The sequence below is a fragment of the Anser anser genome (assembly GCF_964211835.1).
Source record: "Anser anser genome assembly, chromosome: 13".
Lineage (NCBI taxonomy): Eukaryota > Metazoa > Chordata > Aves > Anseriformes > Anatidae > Anser > Anser anser.
Genome location: NC_139734.1, coordinates 8,562,519 through 8,582,041, shown reverse-complemented (window position 1 = coordinate 8,582,041; position 19,523 = coordinate 8,562,519). Strand labels below are relative to the sequence as shown.

The following is a 19,523-nucleotide window of genomic DNA, read 5'->3' as shown; positions in this document are numbered from 1 at the left end:
GTATTTTTTTGGTTTTACTAATCTATTTTCTAATGCGGTGTGTCGAGTGCTGCCTGCTGGGGCCGTCACGGATGCTGCCTGCACCTGTGGTTCCTGTCTGCTCTGTTCAGGTTCTTGTGAAGGAAGTGGGGGTAGGGTGAGGGTTGGTTTTTCTTTTTCTTTCTTTCTTTTTTCTTTTTTTTTTTTTTTTGAAACAATGAAGGAAACTTAATTGGTTTGGAAAATGGCTGAGCTGTAGCCTCTGCCTCTCTCTGTCTGTGCCTCCCAAAGCGGGCTGCCTCCTTCTCCGTCCCCTGGGGCTTTCCAGCCTCTGCATCTCCCACACCCACAGTGTGCTTGAGCCCGCCCTTGTCTTACCTGTGTCCTGCTGTCCCCGACAACGGGGGCCGTGGGTTGCAGCAGGAGGCTGTCCTGGGAAGCCGAGCTACCTGCAGCTTCACTGGAAGGACGCTGCTCCCCTCCCTGGCTCTCTTCCCCAAGCCTTTGGGGCAGGTAGGAAGCAGGCTGAAGGCCAGAGCACGCCTTTATTGAGATCAAGCGCAAAGGAACAAACTCGGGGCCCAAAGGTCTGGCGCAGCACGGGAGCTGGAGCTGGATGAGTGCAGCCGTGAGAGCTGGGGCCGGATGAGCGCTGCGGTACCACCGAGCCCAGGGGTTTGTTACCCGTGGGCTCCTCTACCGGTGCCTTCCCTGACCAGCTCCTGCTCCCTGGCCCTGGCAGCGCTGCAGCTCCCCTGCCCGGGGGGCAGCCGGTGCTGGGAGGGGGGCACCTGCCTGTCTGCAGGGGGCTGTCCTGCGGGGCCCTGGGGACAGCCTCGTCCACCTCCGGGCAGTGCGGTGCTCGGCCCCGCTCCTCTGCGATCCCCTCTGGAGCAGGCTGCTGAGTGTCAGTTCTCACCCCAGCCTTCCTCCTGAGGCTGGGCTGCTCTCAGGGCTCGGCTGAAGCTCTCCCAGCAGCCTCCCGCTGTCTGCTTTGGCTGTGCAAGGAAGTCGATGGGGGAAGGCGGCACCCTCCCTGCTGCTGGCGGCGTTTCCTCGGTGCCTCTGCTTGCTTGCACCCATCCGCTCAGCAGTGGGCGTGCTCTGTCCGTGCCATCCCTGTCCTTGCAGGCTCCCCTGCGCTCATGTTTGCTCAGCCCAGCCAGCGAGGGCTCCTGGAGGAGCTCCTGAAGCTGTGGACAAAATGGGGCAAGCCTGGGAGGGGCGGCCCAGCCCCGGCTTGCAGACCTGCGGCATCAGCTGGGCTCTCCCGCGGTGTCCGGAGCACCCACTGCGTGGGACAGTGAGCGTGGGGCAGTGGTGTGAGGCAGCGCAGAACATCCTGGGGCAGCAAACCTCGGGGGCTGAGCCCGCCTGCAGAGCAGGTCCTGCCACGGGGTCCCATCCCTGGGGCTTGCCCGCACCCCGGCAAGCTTCCCCTCCTGTCCACTGCTGGGCCAGAGCCGGCAAAGCGCTTTGGGGGTTCAGGAGGACTCTGCTGGGGACAGGGCCCCCGGCTGCCCCTCAGGGCCTGCCAGCTCGGCCTCCTCCCGGCTGCCGTCCAGGGTCTCGGATCCTTCGAAGCAGCCCGAGTCCCGCGGGATGTCCCCCTTGGGCTCCGAGGGCGAAGGCTGGGCTTCAGAGCTGTCACCTTCCTCTGACTCGCTCGCTGCTGGGGGAGAGAAGACAAAGCATCAGCGGGTGCCCGGGCTGCTCCCCGCCAGCCAGCGTTGGGGACGGCCTGGGACGTCCCCTGCCGCCTGCCCAGCCCTTACTGTCATAATCCAGGAGGAGCTCGGCGGCCGTGAGCAGCTTGGCGCGGTGCTGGGGGTCCGTGATGTTCAGCTCATTGAGGTGGGTCTCCCGCAGCTCCTTGAAGTCCTCCAGGGTCTGGTAGCCATTCAGTAGCAGGGTGGAGGTGTGCTCCTGGGGGGGGTGGGATGAGACATCCTCATCTCCCTGCATTGCTCTGCTCCTCGTCACAGCCCCTCCCCGCCACTCCTGGGCTGCCCGGGTGCCCCGGGTGCCCCGTGGGTCCCCGTCGCTCACCTGCAGGTTGATGCGCTCCAGCAGCTCGTGGAGCGTCTTGGGCTTGGGCCGCTTGCTCTTGCCCTGGCCCCGGCTCTTGCGGGCAGGGGCCATCTCCTCGGGGATGATGTCCACGTAGATGAACTTGAAGGAGCCCACCTTGTTGTTGAGCAGCCCCGTCCAGGTGCCCACGGGCGGCTTCTCGATGATGCCGATGATGTCCCCTTTCTGGGCCAAAGACGACAGGGGTGTGAAGGAAGGAGCAGGGATGGAGGAGCCACCGCCACACCGCGCTCCCTCGGGGCCGTCCCCAGCCCCGCCAGCCCAGGCTCACCCGCAGCTTCAGCGAGTCCTTGTCGTAGGGGCTCGGCGTGAAGTCCGTGTGGACGCGGGCCCTGCCGCAGAAGGGGCCTGTGTAGGCCGGGCCGCTCTCCTCCAGCCGCAGGCTGTCCCGGTTGTTGGGGCTGGGGCTGGACGCCTCGCTGCCTGCGGAGGGGAGAGGGAAGAGGGGGGTCAGGACAGGGTCCTGGGTGAGGGGCCGGGGGCCGGTGGGGGCCGTGCTCACCGCTGGACAGCTGGCGGCTGATGGCCGGGTGCGCGTCTTCCTCCATCTCCAGGTAGGACAGGGGCATCTTCTCGTGGCTCGGCTCCTCCGTGCTGCTGGCTGGGGACAGTGGGGACGGGGACCCCTCCTCCGCCTCCGCCTCTGCCTGCCGGGGGGAGCGGGCTTGGTGCCAGGGAGCAGGGGCTGTGGCCCCGCACCCCTGGGCACCCTGCTCACCTTCCCCTCGGCCAGCGCCTTCACCGCCATCCTGCCCATCTTGCGGTTCATGGTGCGGGAGATGACGGCCCGCCACTTCTTGCCCAGCTTCATCCCGCTGCTCCGCGCCGCCTCCTCGGGGGCAGCGCTGCTGGGCTCATCCTCGGGGATCTGGAGGGGGGAAGGAGCGGGGAGGGCGTGCTGGGGCTGCAGGGCTCCCCGGGGAGCAGGACCCCAAAGCCAGGCACGGTTGGGCCGGTGCTGCTGCTGCAAGCCCCTGAGGCTGCCCCACAGCACCTGGGCTGCCAGTAGAGCTGGTGGCTCGGGGAAGGGGGCTCAGGAAAGGGCTGTGGGTGAGGACGGGCACTCACATTCTCATCCAGATTGAACTCCTTCTCGCTCGCCACAGGGGAGCTGACTTTGGCCTTGGCAAAGTCCTTGAAGCTGCTGGAGCGCTGGAGGGAGAGCTGGGGGCAGATGGAGAGGGGTGAGGGCTCCTCGCGCCTCCTGCATGAGGTTCTCCCCCCTTGCTCCCCAAGATCCTGCATGCATCAGAGGTGCCTGAAGCCCTTCCCAGCCCTAGGCCACAGACCTGCGCCTTCCTCGCCTAGTTCTCCTTTTTGTCAGCTCAACCGAGCATCATTTACTCTTTATTTTTGCTCTGCTCCCAGATGAGTGCCGCTCAGCCCACCAGACCCAGGCAGTTTGAACCCTCTGCGTCTCCTTCGCATCTCCTCGAGCTGAAACCTTCTCGCACTGCGGTTGCCACCCCGGCCTCGCTGCGTGGCCGCTCGCCTGGGAGCGTTGCGAGATCGGCCCGCGGCGGGGAGGAGCCGGTGTTGCAAGAGCAGCCGGCGCTAGAGCAGTGCTGAGCAAACCGCGAGCTCGGGGGGGGGGGCACCGGCTGCCCTGCGGGCACCGTGCCCTCAGGAGCTCTGCAGAAATGGAGCGAGAGGGAAGTGAGAGCAGCGGGTGCGGCCAGGCTGGGCAGGGGATGCCCAGCGGGGGCCTGCCGGGCTCTCCGGGACACCCCTGCTCAAGGGGGATGCTTCACCCAGATTTCCCCCGGCAGCTGCGAGCTTCCCAGAGCGGGGCCTTCCCCCTCCTGGGCACATGGTGGCTTGCAAGAACCGTCTGCCACCGCCGCGGGCCTGGCGGTGCCGTGCCGGTGCCGTGCCGGTGCAGGACTGCTGGAGGAAGCAGCCGACACACGTGACGGGGCTGCAGCCTTGCACTGCCTCGACCGCAGACACCTTGCTGGGAGCTGCGCGCCCGGCAGCCCGCGCGGCACCGCCGTCATCCTCTCCCCGGGCAGGAAATGGCAGCGGTCGCCCACACCGCGGGGAGCGGCGGGGTGGGGGAGCCTCTGTCCCCTGGCACAGCCCCGCCGGTCCCGTCGGTCCCCCTGCCGGCACCCACACTAACGTGGGGGTCTGAGCATCCCCGACCCACTGCTGCGGGCACTGCTGCTGCCTGCAGCGCCCCGGGGACGTGATGCTGCCCCCCTGCTGCTGTTTGTGGGCTGGGAGCAGACGGGGGCACTGGGTTGCAGCCGTGTGTCCCAGGGCCAGAGCAGGGCGTGGGCCAGGGCAGCTGCAAGCAAGGACCATGCAAGCAAAGCGACAGCGGCTTTGGTGGCAGGGCCTGGCTGCTGGCAGTGCCATCCCCGGGCCCCAAGGGGCTCTGCCCCACGGCCACCCCAGATGCCCAGACCGCATCACCCCATCCTCCCTGCCCCAGGTCCTGCTGGTGGAGGGTGGGCATCCTGGGCTCTGCGGGGACCCCCAGGGCAGCCTGGTCCGGTGGGCGCTCACCTTCCTGTGGCAGGGCTCCTTGTCGCTGGCGTTGGAGGGCTTGCGGCGCAGCATGGTGCTGGGGCCCCGGGGCAGAGCGCAGCGCTGGAGCAGCGCCTGGCAGGGCACGTACCGAGGCGCCGGCACCAAGGCCGGGAAGCGCACAGGAAGCCAGCGGTCACATGAGAGGTGCTTGCAGCGGCGCAGCTCGGGGCTTGCTAGCTGGGCCAGGAGGAAGGAAGACCTCCTCGAAGTGTCTGCCCTGCCCAGGGCCCCCGGGAGGGGTGCCAGCCTCATGTCGTGGTGCCTGCCACCAGTGCTGCTGATGGGCTCGGTGTCCCCCCTGGGCAGAAGAGGAGGGTCCCCTGCCTGTCTGCCGTGCCCTCTCCACGTGCCCCTTCGTCCTCCTTGGCCAAGCCCTTCATGGGACGCTGGGGCTGGGATGTCCCCTGCATCCCCAGGTCTTCCCTGCGCTGCAGAGGGGCAATCGGCCCCAGGTGGGACGGGCACACCGGCACCCTGCCCTGGCACACCAGCGCCTCACGCCCCCGTCGGTGTTGACACTGTTTAATTGCAAGGATGAAAATAAAAAAAAAAAAAGGCAAAACAAGGAAGTGAGTGGTGGTGAGAAGAAGCTGCCTCGGCAGGGGAGGAGTCAGGATCAGGCCTGCAGCTCAGCGAGCAGCATGGAGACGAGTGAGCTGATGGCCAGCGTGCCCAGCGTGGCGGCGGCGGCGGTGCCGGTGCTGGCCAGCGGGAAGGGCTCGGTGTTCCTCTGCAGCCAGCGGTACTCCTCCTCCAGCTGCTGCCGCTGCAGCTCCGGCCCCACGCGTGCCCGGATGGTCTCGTAGTAGGCGTTCAGGTACTTTATCTGCAGCCGGGTATCAGGCAGCTGCAGAGGACCATCCTGGTGGTCCCAGCCCATTCACCTGCCCCAGCCCTGTCCCCAGGCCCCTCTGCACCTCTCTGTCCACGTGTCCATCCCTGCCTCAGCCCCGTTTGCCCACCCTGGCTCCGTTTGCCCTGGTTTCCCATTCACCCACTCCCAGCGCCCTGTACCTGCTCCTGCGACAGGAGGCTGACGTCGATGAGGTTGCGGTCGTAGGGCACCAGCGACACCACCTCGAAGGTCAGGAAGGGCTCCTCCCCGGTCGGGTGCTGCTGGGGGAAGGCTGTGAGGTGGGTGCCCCCCACTCCTTGCCTGGTGCAGCCCCCCCCGGCACTACCTGTCTAGTGATGGGAGCAGGGGAGAGGCCCGTGCCACCTCATCCCCTGCCACCCCTGCACTGTGCCCAAGCCCCCTTGCCCACCCCTGTGCCCCCCAGCCTGATGCAGAGCCCTGGGAATGAAAGTTGGTCTGGGGAGAGGAGGCAGCTCCAGGCTCCTCGGGCAGCTGGGTGAGCAGGGACAGCGTTACCTTGGTCTGCGCCTCCACCACGAGGGCGATGTCCTCGATGCGGATCCCAAACTCTCCATCCCGGTAGTAGCCGGGCTCTGAGGACAGGAGCAGTGCCCAGCAAGTCCCACGCCCCAGCAGCCCCCCCAGCCCATCCCCGCCTGTGGAGAGCCCTGGACTGGCTCCCCAGAGGGGCAGAAAGTTGGGGACCCACTTCCTTGGCACAGCCCCGTGACACCAGGGCCATCCCCTAGAGCCTGAGGCTGGCAGGACCCGCGCCGGGTGCACCTACCGATGGACGTGAACATGCCCGCAGTCAGCGGCACGTTGTTGGACTGGAAACCCACGGGCCCTGTGGGGGACACCGGGTGGGTTACGGGAAGGGGGAGACACACTCAGGGGGTGCCTGCCCGCAGCGAGCGGCAGGGCTGGGCTGTGACAAGCCCCCTGTGAGCCCTGTCCCTGTGTCCCGGAGCTGGCCCCCAGCACCTACACTCATGGACCGAGAGGAAGTTGCCGATGCCATGGCCGGTCCCGTGGCCGTAGTTGAGCCCCACGTCCCAGAGCGCCCGGCGGGCAAAGGACTCCACGTTTCTCCCTGGAGGATGAGGACATGGGATGGGGCTGGAGAGCAGTGAGGGCACCCCCTGCCCTGCTCCCCCCGTGCCAGACGTGGCACCCACCGGCCGTGTTGGGCGGGAAGACGAGGCGGGAGAGGTCAATGTTGCCCATCAGCACGCGGGTGTAGGCTTCCTAAGAGCGGCAAGGGGGTGCTGAGCATGGTGCTGCACGGATGTCCCCGTTCCCCCCCCCCCCAGCACATCCAGCCTCAGCCTCTGGCAACAGCCCCAGCTCCACGGCTGGGATGGCCCCACGGTGCCAGCACCTTCTGGAGTGGGGTCGGGGTGCCCCAGTGCATGGTCCGCGTGATGTCTGTGGTGCCATCCCTGCAAAGGGGGACATGAGCAGGGGCCCTGACTCCTGCAGGGCTGGGCGCAGCCACGATAGGGGCACGGTGGGACGGGGGGACGGGGTGGGATACGCACAGGTACTGCCCGCCGGTGTCCGACAGGTACATCTCATCCACCGACAGCGTCCGTTTGCTGGTGTTGGATGGGCTGGGGAGGGGAGGGGGGTGAGAGCCCCCGCCATGGTACCCGGGAGGCCCCGGCAGCTCCGCATCCCCAGCCCCTGACCCCACACCTGTAGTGGGCGAGCGCTGCGTTGAGCCCGCTGGCGGAGATGGACTCGAAGCTGGGCCCGTGGCTGTGCTGCTGGGCCCTGGAAGGCAGCGGGGGGGGAGATGCCGGAGGGGTCCCTGCCACCCTGTGCTGGCACCCCCCGGTTGCAGCGGTGGGTGGGCGGCACTGACCGTCGGAGGGCATCGATGTGGCGGGCACCCAAAAACTCGTCCACCTGCCCCTGCGGCACCATCTTCTCCAACCACAGCAGGTACTGGATGACAGCCACCGCGTCCCGAACCTGGGCACAGCCCATTGGCATCGGGCGGGAGCGTGGGGGGGGGAACGGCACCCAAAGGAGCCCCCCCCCCCACCCCCCTTCTGCTGCTGGGTGAGGAGATGGGGACAGCCCTTACGTGAGCAGCTCGCAACAGCTCCTGCTCCTTGTTGTTCTTCACAGCCTTGGCCAGCATCACCGGGGAGTAGCTGTCCTCCAGCAGCTTCTCCTGCGAAGGAGACGGTGGGGCATGGCCACCCACCCCCCGCCCCCAGCCCCAGCAGCCGGCCTCCGGGGAGGCCGCGGCCACGGGCGGTGCAGCCTCACCTGGGGAACGACGCCGTAGAGGCCGTAGGTGGTGTACTCGGTGCCGAGCCAGACCGTGACGTTGCCCTGGGCGTAGCGCTGGAGGTGGGCACGCGCCTGGCTGTAGTTCCGCAGCTCCACGCAGAGCGGCCCGGGGCAGTCAGCCCGCAGCGACTGCCGTGCCTCTGCCGTCAGGCGCGCCTCGTCCACGAACAGGCTGGGGGCAGGACGTGGGCTGGCTCCCCTGGCCCCCCCCGGCCCGGCCATGGGGGCACAGCAGTGGAGGGGAAGGGGCTGGGGGCTTGTGCTGGGGGGGGGGGGGGGCTGGACCCCGGGGTTTTATCGGGAGGGATGAGGCTGGAGCTGAGGCTGTGCTGGGAGGGACAGGGCCAGGCCTGGGAACGGTGTGGGGCTTGGAGAGGGGGGTGCAACGGGGCTGGACACAGTGGGGTGCGCCAGGCGTTGGGGAAGGGTTGAAGGGGGGCTTCATGGCAGAAGGGAAGAGGATCGGGGCAGGGCCCTGGCAGTGGCCCGTCCCCACAGGTAGGTGCTGCCCACCTTATGTTGGTGCTGGTCAGGAGCGTGTAGGAGTAGAAGACAGGGTTGTAGGGGATGTCATCTCCACGGAGGTTGAAGAGCCCTGCCGGGGGAGGGAGGCATCAGAACCCGTGTCCACCAGTGGCCCCGCTGCCCCAGCTCTCGGCGGTGCCGCAGCCCTGGCACCGACGGCAGCACCGCCGTGGCTACTCACAGGCGGTCTCCTCCAGCCCCGAGAGCAGCACGGCCGTGGGCCTCCGGGTGTGCTCCGCCATCTGCTGCCGGATCCCGGCCACCTTCTCCTGCCAGCTGCTCCCTGGGAGGGGGGAGAGCCAGCGGCTCAGCTTGGACCCCCCGCCCCGCGGCCAGGGGGTTTGGGTGGGGGCAGGCGTACCTGTGAACTCTGCCGGGAGGCTGTAGATCTCGCTGGAGGCCGGAGGGGGTCTCTGGTCCCCCCACGCTTGGTCCACGAGGTTGGTCTCCATGGGCAGCAAGGCCCTGCCGGAGCCCTGTAGAGCCTGGCTGTAGCTGTTCCAGGTGTCTGAAGGGGAAAAGCAGCCCATGGGGGGGGGGCATGCAGCAAAGACCTCCCTCGCCACACCCAGGGGCCACTCGTGCACCCCATCAGGCAGGGCCCCCCCCGTGCCGACCAACCTTACCGATGGAGAAGAGGAAGGGGTCCAGGCTGACATTGCCCCCTGCAGGAACCGACTCCAGGATCCACTGCCCAATGTACTGGATCCATGCTGCAAGAGAGAGAGGCAGGTGGCGGGGGCCCAGGAGCGGGGACCCCCCCAGCCCCCCCGCCCTGCCCGCACTGACTTGTCCTCTGCAGCTCCCAGTTGCAGTCCAGCTGCCGCTCTGCCTGCGTCCAGTAGCGGCTGTCGGTCCACAGGGCCGCCCTGTCCTGTGTCACCACGACGGTGCCTGGGGTGGCAGCGGGGACTCAGGCATCGCCTCTCCCCCTGCCAGGCTCCCCCAGGTCCTGCAGATGCCCCCGGGGACCCCCCAGGGTGGGAAGCCCAGCGGCCGCGGGCAGGTCCCCGCGGTGGCGAGGATGCTCTCACCCGCAGAGCCGGTGAAGCCGGTCAGCCAGCCCAGACGGGAATCCCGCTCGGCGATGTACTCGCTCTGGAGACGAGGATGGAGCCATGAGAAGCGGCTGGGGGTGCTGTCCCGCAGCCTGGGGCACGGGGGGGCTGCCCCCTTACCATGTGGGCGTCCGTGGAGGGCACGATGTAGGCGTGGGTGCTGTGGGCGCGCATGGCATCCCGCAGAGCGGCGAGCCGCGCCGTGGTGTTGGTGGCCGTGGGGGGCAGGTACTGGTGGCACAAGGAGGGAGACAAGGGTTTGGGGGGGGGGGGAGAGCCCTGCATGGGGCTCTCCAGGGGGGGCAGGCACTGTGCACAGCAGGGGGGACTCACCGGTGGGTTCACAGAGCAGTCCCGAATGTCGGTCCTGGGGGAGGCGGCCTGCTGCGAGCGTCCTGGGGTGCAGGCTGGGGTGCAGGGGGAGGCCAGAGCCTCAGCAGGGGCTCCAGCTCCTGGTCAGCCCCAGGCAGAGGCTCATGCCCCTGGCATAACTTGGGGAATGGACCCCTGGGCACAGCGGGATGTCCACGAAGGGCAAGGTGGGATGGCCACGATGGGCACAGCAGGATGGTCACAAGGCACAGGTGAGGCATTGGGGAGCAGGCAGGAGCCAGCCCCGTGCTGAGCATCCCTGGGGCTGGGACCTGTCTGGGAGCCAGGGGTGTGCCCTGGGGCTGGAGCAGCAGAACAGCCCCCCAAGGGAAAACCCACCCATGCTTCACCCCCACCAGGCAAGCAAAACACTGAGGTGCACCATGCTGGGGCTGGATGGGGGTCCCTGGATCTGGTCCCCGCCCCCGCCCAGCCCTGCCACGGGGACGTCTCCCACATACCCTGGAGAAGGAGCAGCCAGGCTGCGATCCACCGGGAGGGCTGCATGGCTGCTCGGCAGTCCCCGAGCTGCTGGCAGAGGAAGGGACGTTTCGGCAGTGCCGGGGGTGACAGGTCCCTCCTCCTGCGCCTTTGCCCCAGGGGCGGAGGGATGCTGGATGACAGAGCCAAGGCCCCCGAGCAAATATGGGGGGGTCGTTGCCCTATTCACTGAGTGCTTCTCCCTTCTAGATAACCAGATAACAGTAAACAGCCAAATGCGCACAAAGTCCAAAGATCCTCCTGGAAGCAGAGGTGGAGCTGTGCCAGCTCAGCCTGGCAGGTCCCAGCTGCCCGGGGTGCTAACCCAGCATGAAGAGCTCTGTGGGGTACCGCGTCCCCTGTGCCCCCGGGGAACCCCTTGTCCAGAAACACCCCCCGGGGGAGAGGCTGTCCCGTGGAGTGGGGTTGTGGGCATGGCACCGTCCTCACCCGGCTCAGCGAAACGTCAGCGCTCGTCGGGTTGCGCCGAGATGGGGATGCGGTGAGGGCATCCAGGGTGCTGTGCTATGGCAAAGGGGCTGGGGGGCTGAGCTGAGCTCCTGAAACTCTCCCCAGTATGTGCGTAAGAGTTTCTGGGCAAGCAGAAATATGTGCAGGGCCTTGAGTGTAAGCACATAATGCCTTCAGCACTAGTGAGAGTGCGCGGTCTGGCTAATGGAGTAACAGGAATAATAAATTCAGCTCCCATTAGTGCGCCGGGTTTGAAACGCTGGCCAAGGAGACAAAAGGAATATTTTAGCATCCTGACAAGATAGGAGGCACATTTGGCAGCAGCGTACGGAGGGAGGGAGCGTGCTGGAGGTGATCAGGTTGGGCTACCCCATGCAGGCAGGACACCAAACCATGCGCACGGCCTGGGGACCAGCGCCCGCACCCGAGGGCGGTGCCGGCTGGGCTGTGCCCTTCGTCCCTCCGAGCCTGTGTGCTCGGGACCGCCGTGGTCTCCACCTTGCAAAAAGAGCTGATGCGAGGCATAACGAGCCTCGAGCCCGGGGCCTGCCACGTTTATGGCGCACGTATTTCCTCCGGCTGGTTTTATGACCGCTCCGCCGCTGCCGAAGAGAAAGCCCGGCTGCAGCGGTGCCCATCCGAGGGTGGTGGGGGGAGAAGTGCAGTGCCAGCCCCCTCCAGTGCCGTGGCAGCAGGACCTCGTGCTGCAGGATGCAAGCTGCTGGACGTCCGGTAGGTCCTACAGTAAACAAACTGATGCTTTACAAGCAAACCTCCCTGAGAAGACACCAGCTGGGCAGCGGGCTCGGCGTCCCTGCGGGCCCCGTGCGATGGGCAGGGGGGGCTCTGCCGGCTGGCCCCTGTCCCGGGGCATCTCCCACGCGAGTTCTTGCCCTCTGCCCCGGCCCCCCCCCCCCGTGCCACCCCCCGCAGCAGGCAGGGATGCTGCGCCCCCGGCCGTGCCGCTGGGGTGCTGCCGGCCACGAGGTGGCACCACGACCCCGCCGCGGGGCCCTGTCCCCCGTCCCCGTCCCCTGTCCCCTGCCCCAGCCCCTGCGGAGCCCGGCGGGGAGCGGGGGGGCAGCAGCAGGAGCCGGGGGCATCGCCCCCGTGCCTGCAGCCACGCCGAGACCGGGCGCGGTCGTGTCACGGGTGGGTCCGTGGGTCCGTGCCCGCTCCTGCCTGGGCCGGGGTCACCTCCCCGGGGCCCCCCTTTGGGTTCTCCTTGGGCTGGGGCGGCGGAGGGGGCATGCCGGGGGGGTCCGTGCCCCGGAGCTCCGAGCAGGGGCAGGACAGGGCCGGGTGGGGGACAGGGGACAGCAGCGACACCGAGGCCGCCCGCAGTCGGTTACGGGCACGAAAAGTTTCTCGAGGATGCGTCACGCAGGTTGTCACGGCGACCATCAGGCAGCGCTTTGCTTCCATCCTGGTAATTAGCGAACCGCGCTAATCACCGCATCACCGAATCATCCAGGTTGGAAGAGACCTCCGAGATCATCCAGTCCAACCTCTAACCTAACAAGTCCTCCGCTAAACCACATCACCAAGCTCTACATCTGCTGCGCATCCTCCCCCAGCTCCGGCCGCCCCCTTGGGGACCCCCCCAAGGCGCTCACCGGGGGCCGCCGCGAGCCGGGCAGCGTCAACCGGACGAGGCTCATCCACCGCCGCGCGTCCGGTGGGGCCCGTCCCTCCCGCGGGAGGTTTCCTCGAAGACGGGGCCAGAGGAAGGCTTGGGGGAGACATCCTCCCTTTGTGGGCTATTGTTAGCCTTCCGCCACCTGCGGGGCCGCGGCGTGACTCAGGCCGGGGTGATGCGCCCGAGCAAACAGGACGCGCGCGGGGCGGGAGGGAGCCCGCTGCGGCCCCAGGAATGCGGAAGCAAGGGCGCTAGGTATTCTGATATCCAGAGAAAATCCCCCCCCGTGACGGAGAGGCTGGGAGCCCCTGCCTGATGGACACGACGCGGGGGGACACGGGGGTCGCCACCCTGTCGCCAAGGCACCCCCAGCTCCTGCCTGCGTGGGTGTCTCGGCTTCCACCATGTGGGTACCTACAGGAGCTGTCGCATCACGGCTGTGGGGACCCCCCTGTGGGGCGTGGAGCTGTGACCTCCCTTTGTCCATCCGTGGATCCCCACTCGTGTCCTGGCTGTGCCTCAGTCGTTACCGCTTTGGTGACCTTACGGAGGCAGTTTTGGGGTGCCTTGTGCCGGTGTCTTGCACCTCTGCTGCCCTGGTCTGCACGGAAGCGTTGAGGTCGGAAGGGACCTCTCCAGGTCACCTGGTCCAAGCCTCTGCTCAGGCAGGGACACCCAGAGCAGGTTGCCCAGGACCACTTTCCACCTGCTTTTAAATCTTGCCAAGGAGGGAGACTCCATAGCCTCTCTGGTCGCCCTCACAGTAAAATGGGGTTCCTGAAGGTCAGACATAACATGCCGTGTTCCAGTTTTTGCCTATTGCCTCTTGTCCTGTTGTTGCAATCATCATCTTCAGAAGAGCCTGTCTCTGTCCTCTTTGCACTCTCCTTTCAGGTCTTTATAGCCTTCGGTAAGATTTCCACTCGTTCCACACTCCACACATGCAACCCCTGGTCCCGCCTGGGCCTTCTCTTCTCTACGTGGAAGGGTCCCAGCTCGCTCAGCCTTTTGCCACGGGAGAGATACTCCAGGCCCCGAGTCATCTCTCTGGCCCTTCGTCAGACCCTGTCCGGTGTATGTGTGTCTGTGTTGCCCTTGTACTGAGGAGCCCTGAGCTGGGCATGGTGCTTCAGGTGTGGCCTCACCTGCGCTGAGCTGGGGGGAGGGCTCACCTTCCTCCACCTGCTGCCATGCCTGCTGCAGCCCAGGGCACTCCCGGTCTTCTTTGCAGCAAGGGCACAGCCATGGAATGAGAGAATCACAGGCTCACAGAACGGTTCAGGTTGGCAGGGGCCTCAAAGCCCACCCAGTTCCAACCCCCTGCCGTGGGCAGGGACCCCTCCCACCAGCCCAGGATGCCCAGAGCCCCAACTAACCTGGCCTTGAACATCTCCAGGGACGGGGCATCCACAGCTCCTCTGTGCAGCCTGTTCAGTGCCTCACTGCCCTCACAGTGAAGAATTTCTTCCTTATACCCAATATAAACCTACCCTCTTTTAGTTTAAAGCCATTACCTTGTTCTATCACTACAGTCCCTCACAGGGAGCCCCTCCTCAGCCTTCTTTGTGCTGGGGCCCCAGAGCTGAGCGCAGGGCTCCAGGTGGGGTCTGACGAGAGCAGAGCAGAGGGAGACAATCCCCTCCCTCAGCCTGCTGGCAACGCTGCTGTTGGTGCAGCCCAGCACACGGTTGGCTTTCTGGGCTGCAAGCGCACGTTGTTGGCTCATGTCGAGCTTCTCATCCACCAACACCCCCAGGTCCTTCTCCTCAGGGCTGCTCTCCATCCATTCCCCGCCCAGCCTGTGTTTGTGCTTGGGATTGCCCCGGCCCAGCTGCGGGACCTTGTGCTTGGTCTCACGAGGTTGGCACAGCCCCACCTCTCAGGCCTGCCCAGGTCCCTCTGGGTGGCATCCCTTCCCTCCTGCGTACTGACCGCACCACACAGCTCGGTGCTGTTTGCAAACAGGGTGCACTTGATCCCACTCTCTGTGCCACCGACAAAGATGCTAAACAGTGCTGGTCCCAGCACTGGCCCCCGAGGAACACCGCTTGTCACGGATCTCCACCTGGGCACTGAGCCGCTGACCGCAGCTCTTGGAGTGCGACCATCCAGCCAAATCCTCGCCCACCGAGTGGTCCTTCCATCACACCCATTTCTCCCCAGTTTAGAGACAAGGATACCATGGGGGACAGCATCAAGTGCCTTACACAAGTCCAGGTAGATGATGTCAGTTGTTCCTCCCCTATCCACCAGTGCTGTAACCCCACTGTAGAAGGCCCCCAGATTTTTCAGGCACGATCTGCCCTTAGTGAAGCCCTGTTCGCTGTCACCAGTCACCTCCTTATTTTCCACGGGCCTTAGCACAGTTTCCAGGAGGATCTGCTCCGTGGTCTTGCTGGGCACAGAGGTGAGACCGCCTGGCCTGTAGTTCCCCAGGTCTTCCCTTTTTCCCCTCTTAAAAACGGGGGCTACGTTTCCCCTCTTCCAGTCAGAGGGAACTTCACCGGGCTCAAATATGACGGAGAGAGGCTTAGCAGCTACACCCACCGGCTCCCTCGGGACCCGCGGATGCATCCCATCGGCTCCCCCGGCCTTGTGCCCGCAGCCGGCGCGCTCAGCCCGCAGCCCCCCGGCCCCAGCCGGCTGCCCGGCGCGTCCCGGGGGGTACCGGGGCTCTGCATCCCCGGAGCGGCACCGGGAGGGCCGGGGCCAGGACGGCACCCCGGGGGGGGGGTTGCCCCAAGCCGGGGGGTCCCGTCTCCCCACGAACAGCCTGCGAGGGACCGCGGGGGGGGGGGGGTCCCGGGGGGGGCTCGGCCGCCGCGGGCGGAGGGGGCGGAGCGGGGCGGGCGGCGGAGCCCCCCCGGGGCGGGCGTGCGGCGGGGCCGGGCCGGGCTCTCGCCGCCTACAAATGCGGCGATCCCGGAGCGGGGCCGCCACCGCCGCCGCCGCCGCCGCCTCCGCCGCTCCCCCCCCCCGCCGCCGCCGCCGCCGCCGCCGCCCCGAGCCCGGCGGAGCCGCGCACCCCGCGCCCGGCGGAGCATGGCGGAGCGGCGCCGGCTGCTGGCGCTGCTGCTGCTGCTGCTGCTGCTGCTGCTCTGCCTCGCCCTGGCCGCCGCCGCGGGTGAGTGCGGCGCGGGGGAGCGGGGCCCGCTGCGGGGCGGAGCGGCCGGGGGCGGCCGGGGGCTGGCAGGGAGCCGGCGGCCCCCCGGGGGGAGGACAAAGCGCTTTTCAGGGCGGCAACAAACCCCGCTCTGTCCGCCCCGGGGCGGCGGGGCCGGGCGACGGCCCGCGGAGGTCCCCGGGAGGCGGCCGTGCCACGGGGTGCCGGGGTCCCGTCGGGCGGGCGGCGGGCGCGGCGGCGGCCGTGCGAGCCGGGGGTCGCAGCCCCCGAGCCCCCAGGTGCCGGCCGAGGTCCGCTGCGGCGGGGACCGGGCAGGCGGGGAGGGGGCCGCGGGGCGCCGGGGAGCCGGGGGGGCTTTGGGATGGGCAGGGGGGGAGCTGGGGAGCCGAGCCGGGGAGCCGGGGCCGTGCCGTGCCCTTGGCAGCGGCCGCGCTCCGTGCAGGTGGCCCGGCCGCCCCGGTGCAGGAAGCACTCGGCTGGCGAACGGCTTCTGCCGGGGGCAATTCAGGAAACGGTGCCGCCCGGCCCTGCCCGCTTTGGGCCGAGCGCCGCAGCATCCCCATCCCTCGTGCAGGTTGGGGCGGGGGGGGACACACGGCTAACGCTCTTCTTGCCGTCCCAGGGCCGGTGCCGGATGGGACGGGTCCGGAGCAGGGCCGCATCCGAACCCTGGTGCGGCCGCGGGGTGCGCGGCGCGGGGCCGGGCAGCGGGCGGGCGGGTGGCGGAGGCTCCGCCGGCCCCGGCCCCGGCTGTCCCACAAGGGCCCCATGCCCTTCTGACCCAGGTGAGTGGCGGTGGGGCTCGGGGGGGGGACGCGGGGACAACGCACGGTGCTGCCGGGCTGGGGCTCATCGCACCGCACTTCGCTCTTGTTGCAGGGTCGCCACCAGCCCTCCAGGGACGCGCGCCCCGCTGCCAGCCCCGCTGCCTAGCCCGGTCTGCTCGGCCCTGAGCCCCGCGCGTGGGGTCCCACCCGCGAGCCCCGGGCTGGCGTCACCTCCACCGCCGTGGCTGGCCCCCGGGCCGTGTCCCGTGGGTACCACCGCGTCCCCTCGCCGCCTCGCGGGCAGCTCACGGCGGAGCTGGGGCGCTGCCCCCGTGCCCCGTTCCCGGCTCGCCGGGTCTGGGGGCTTTGCGCAAAGCACTTTGTCGGGCGGAGGAGCTCCCCGCGGCCCCGCAGGAGCCCTGCCCCGTCCCTGTCGCCCACCTGCCCCGGCAGCGTGGCTGGGGAGGGTCTATTTATTCGCGTGGTGCTAACCCCGCGTGAGCTGCCCTCCCCTCCCTGGCGGCAGAGCCACCTCTGCGGGACCCCCGGGGCGTGGGGTGCCCACCCGTGGGGTGCCTGTGGGGGGTCTCTGTGTGAAGCACTAACGTATGCCAAAGGAGGGCCTTAGTCGTGGTGCCGGGCCCTGTCGGTCACCGTGTCTCTCGTGTCTGTAAAGATTTGTTCTGTGTAAATACGTCTTTATAATAAAGAGCTATGATGACAATAAACGCTTGTTTTTGGCGCGGTGGCGGCTGGGTGGCTGGACCAGGGGCTGGGACAAGGTCTGCAGCCCTTGGGGCCGTGGAGAGATGCTTGGTGCCCTGCGAGGGGGACAACCTGTCCCGTCCCGGTCTCCGTCCCCGTCCCTCCGGGTGCTGATGGCGTACCCGATGCTGCAACGGCAGCCGGGGCTGGGGCTTGTGCATCTCACCAGCTGAAAGCGGTTTCTCGTTGCTGTGGTTACTGGCGATCGGTGCCGGGTGGGTGCAGCACCCAGCGTGGGGAGAGGGGCCTCAGCCTGTGCCCGGCCCTGGGGGGGCATGGGGCGATGGGACAGGACGGGACGGGCACTGCTGCAGCTGCTGGAGCTGCCCGGGTTCTGTGAGACCATGTCCTGGGCACCTTTGGCTCTTGTGCCGTCATGCCCTGGGGCTGCCGGACCTGCCCTCCCCCAGCCTAACACCACCAGCCCCGCTGGCCACAGGGGAGCAGCTGTGGGTGCCTGGCCTCTGGCACCCCCCTCCCTGGCATCCTCGTCCCCAGCATCCCCCTCCCTGGCATCCCTGTCCCTGGCATTCCTATCTCTAGTGTCCTTATTCCTGGTGTCTCTATTCCTGGCGTCCCTGTCCCTGTCATCCCTGTCTCTGGTGTCTCTATTCCTGGCATCCCTGTCCCTGGCATCTCTGTCCCTGTTGTCTCTATTCCTGACATCCCTGTCCCTGGAGTCCCTGTCCCTGGCGTCCCAATTCCTGGTGTCCTCCTCTCTGGTGTCCCCATCCCCACGGGCCCCGGCAGGCGAGCAGCTGCAGGCACCTGGTCCCTGGCATCCCCATCCCTGGTGTCCCGGTTCCCTGCATGCTCATTCCTGCTCTCTCTGTCCCTGTTTTCCCCCTCCCTGGTCCCTCACATGCCCGTGGAGAGGGGCAGCGGCTTAGGGCTGAGGGGGTCTTGCATGTGGATCGGTGGCTGAGCCCTGCAAAGGGATGGGACCCCTCCTGTCTCCCCCAACCCCCCGGAGCGGTGCTGGGCACCCCGAACTGCTGGGGCACGGGAGCCCCAGGAAAATGAGGGCTGGGGGCACCATGTTGGGGGGTCCCGCAGGCAGGGGCAGGGGCGTCAGCACTGGTGGGGAGGGGGTTAACGGGGCCACGGAGGGGCGGAAAGGCTGCAGCTGCGGGGCTGGGAGCAGGGGCCCGGGGGAAGCGGGGCTGGGTCCAGCTGGCCTCCATGAGCTCATCCTTGGGGAGCGGGAGGGATGCGCTCCCCGGCCACGCGCCAGCGCGCTCCCGCCCGGCCGCACGCCTGCGCCCGCCCCGTGCATCCCGTGTGGGCCCCGCTGGGTTTTCCCCTCCCGCGGGCCGGGGGCTGCCATGCCACCGGGTGCCACGATGGGGGAGAGGCAGGATGCGGTGCCCTGGCCGCAGCCCAACCGCCCCAACCCTGCTGGCCCCATCTCTGCCCTGGAAGGGGGAGGCCGGGGAGGTCCCCCCGGTTGGGCTGTGGCCAGCCGGTGCCGGAGGAAAAGGCTCCTGGGCCGGGAAAGCGAAGGAATCTCTGGCTTTTCCTGGCTTGGCCTGCTGCCTGCAGGCAGGTGGGGGCTGCCGGGCTCCTCCGCCGTCCCCGTGCGCCGCGTGCCGTGCACCGTGCCAGCTCCCTCGCACGCTGCCGGCAGCGGCTGCTGCAAGTGCTGAAGCCGGAGGGGCTGTGAGGTCTCAGCAGCTGGGGGCAGAGGCTGGGAGGGCGCACAGCTTCCACCCCAGTGCCTGGCTGGGCACGTGTGCAGGTGCCTGTCCTGGCACGGCCAGGACGGGGGCTTTGCTGGGTCCAAGCTGGCCCAGTTGGGAAGCAAGGGTGCTGGGTGTGCTGGGAGAGGGGATGGGAGAGGGATGAGCCACCGCTGCAGGCCTCTGCTTCTTGGGGACCTCTGGCTGCATCCCAGGGGATGGCCAGGGCTCAGCGCTGGACATGCAGGCTGGGCAGGGGACGGTGGCTGTGCCAAAACCACAGGTTGAGCCACACCACTCATAGCTGGCACACACCGCTGGGGTGCCACCAGCCCCACCACACAGACACTTTGCTGGGCACATTCAAGCCCCCATCCCCATGCACTGCTCAGAGCTCCAAGGCCCTCCAAGGAGCGCCATGGCCATGGCCAAGCCTTGAGGATGCACGGGCCCAGCCCTCAGCCCGTCCCACGGGAGCCGCAGGGCTTCGCGCCCTCTCCGGCATTTCCGCCGGCAGTGGCAGGAATGCAGCGGCCACGGGAACAATGCCGGCACCTTGCACCGGTCCCCTCCGTGACGAGGCCGGGAGCAGCTGCCTGGGCACAGCCCTGCACTCAAGGAGCAGGCAGGAAGCAGATGGAGATGACACTGGTGGCCGTTTCCTGCGGCAGGATGCGGCCGGCTTTCTCCGCTGCTGCTCCAGATGCCGAGCCAGCGGGGCTGGAGGGCCCCGTGCCGCACTCTGGCACTGGGACCCCGCTGCGCCCCCCTCCCCAGCACATGGGGGGCCCCTACTGAGAATTGTGTGCCGCCGAGGCACTCAGGGACACTCAGCCGCCCGGCCCTCGTGCCCAGCTCTGCCCGTTCCCCCTGGGGGT

General features: G+C 68.0%; 3 protein-coding genes across 4 annotated transcripts; 1 reads left to right on the top strand and 2 right to left on the bottom strand.

Annotated features, from left to right (window-relative positions):
* Positions 1-505: 505 nt before the first annotated feature.
* SASH3 (SAM and SH3 domain containing 3) lies at positions 506-5,072 on the bottom strand. Of its 2 annotated transcripts, none has more exons than XM_083796753.1 (8): positions 4,582-5,072; positions 3,139-3,234; positions 2,789-2,938; positions 2,573-2,717; positions 2,342-2,493; positions 2,029-2,235; positions 1,755-1,905; positions 506-1,651 (listed from the first exon to the last, which is right to left on the bottom strand). In XM_083796753.1, the coding sequence occupies exons 1-8, from the start codon at positions 4,855-4,857 to the stop codon at positions 1,464-1,466; spliced, it is 1,365 nt and encodes a 454-aa protein (XP_083652879.1). In that variant the 5' UTR covers positions 4,858-5,072; the 3' UTR covers positions 506-1,463. The 2 variants fall into 2 exon arrangements, with proteins under 2 accessions (XP_083652879.1, XP_083652878.1); XM_083796752.1 differs by having other exon boundaries at positions 1,325-1,648; positions 4,582-4,994.
* A 41-nt stretch (positions 5,073-5,113) lies between these two features.
* Positions 5,114-10,428, bottom strand: XPNPEP2 (X-prolyl aminopeptidase 2). The gene is made up of 21 exons (XM_083796751.1): positions 10,182-10,428; positions 9,682-9,755; positions 9,469-9,579; positions 9,325-9,388; positions 9,080-9,184; positions 8,917-9,003; positions 8,652-8,798; positions 8,472-8,573; positions 8,279-8,360; positions 7,742-7,937; positions 7,554-7,643; positions 7,329-7,438; positions 7,160-7,237; positions 7,003-7,074; positions 6,843-6,903; positions 6,640-6,709; positions 6,450-6,554; positions 6,249-6,308; positions 5,978-6,054; positions 5,620-5,718; positions 5,114-5,431 (listed from the first exon to the last, which is right to left on the bottom strand). Exons 1-21 carry the CDS (start codon positions 10,225-10,227, stop codon positions 5,222-5,224), a joined length of 2,046 nt encoding a protein of 681 aa, XP_083652877.1. The 5' UTR covers positions 10,228-10,428; the 3' UTR covers positions 5,114-5,221.
* A 1,492-nt stretch (positions 10,429-11,920) lies between these two features.
* APLN (apelin) lies at positions 11,921-16,929 on the top strand (the record flags this gene model as incomplete). The annotated part of the gene is made up of 7 exons (XM_083796913.1): positions 11,921-12,100; positions 13,205-13,220; positions 14,799-14,974; positions 15,083-15,251; positions 15,440-15,724; positions 16,057-16,219; positions 16,314-16,929. The coding sequence occupies 6 exons, from the start codon at positions 11,921-11,923 to the stop codon at positions 16,212-16,214; spliced, it is 984 nt and encodes a 327-aa protein (XP_083653039.1). The 3' UTR covers positions 16,215-16,219; positions 16,314-16,929.
* Positions 16,930-19,523: the final 2,594 nt, after the last annotated feature.

Coding starts and splice junctions, on each gene's coding strand:
- SASH3 (XM_083796753.1), bottom strand. CDS start 4,857: ATGAGGCTGGCACCCCTCCCGGGGGCCCTGGGCAGGGCAGACACTTCG. Junction 2,718..2,788: donor AGGCGCTGGCCGAGGGGAAG/GTGAGCAGGGTG, acceptor TCCCCCCGGCAG/GCAGAGGCGGAGGCGGAGGA. Junction 1,906..2,028: donor TGGAGCGCATCAACCTGCAG/GTGAGCGACGGG, acceptor CACCCCCCCCAG/GAGCACACCTCCACCCTGCT.
- XPNPEP2 (XM_083796751.1), bottom strand. CDS start 10,227: ATGCAGCCCTCCCGGTGGATCGCAGCCTGGCTGCTCCTTCTCCAGG. Junction 7,238..7,328: donor CACATCGATGCCCTCCGACG/GTCAGTGCCGCC, acceptor GCTGCCTTCCAG/GGCCCAGCAGCACAGCCACG. Junction 5,432..5,619: donor GCCTCCTGTCGCAGGAGCAG/GTACAGGGCGCT, acceptor ACCCGGCTGCAG/ATAAAGTACCTGAACGCCTA.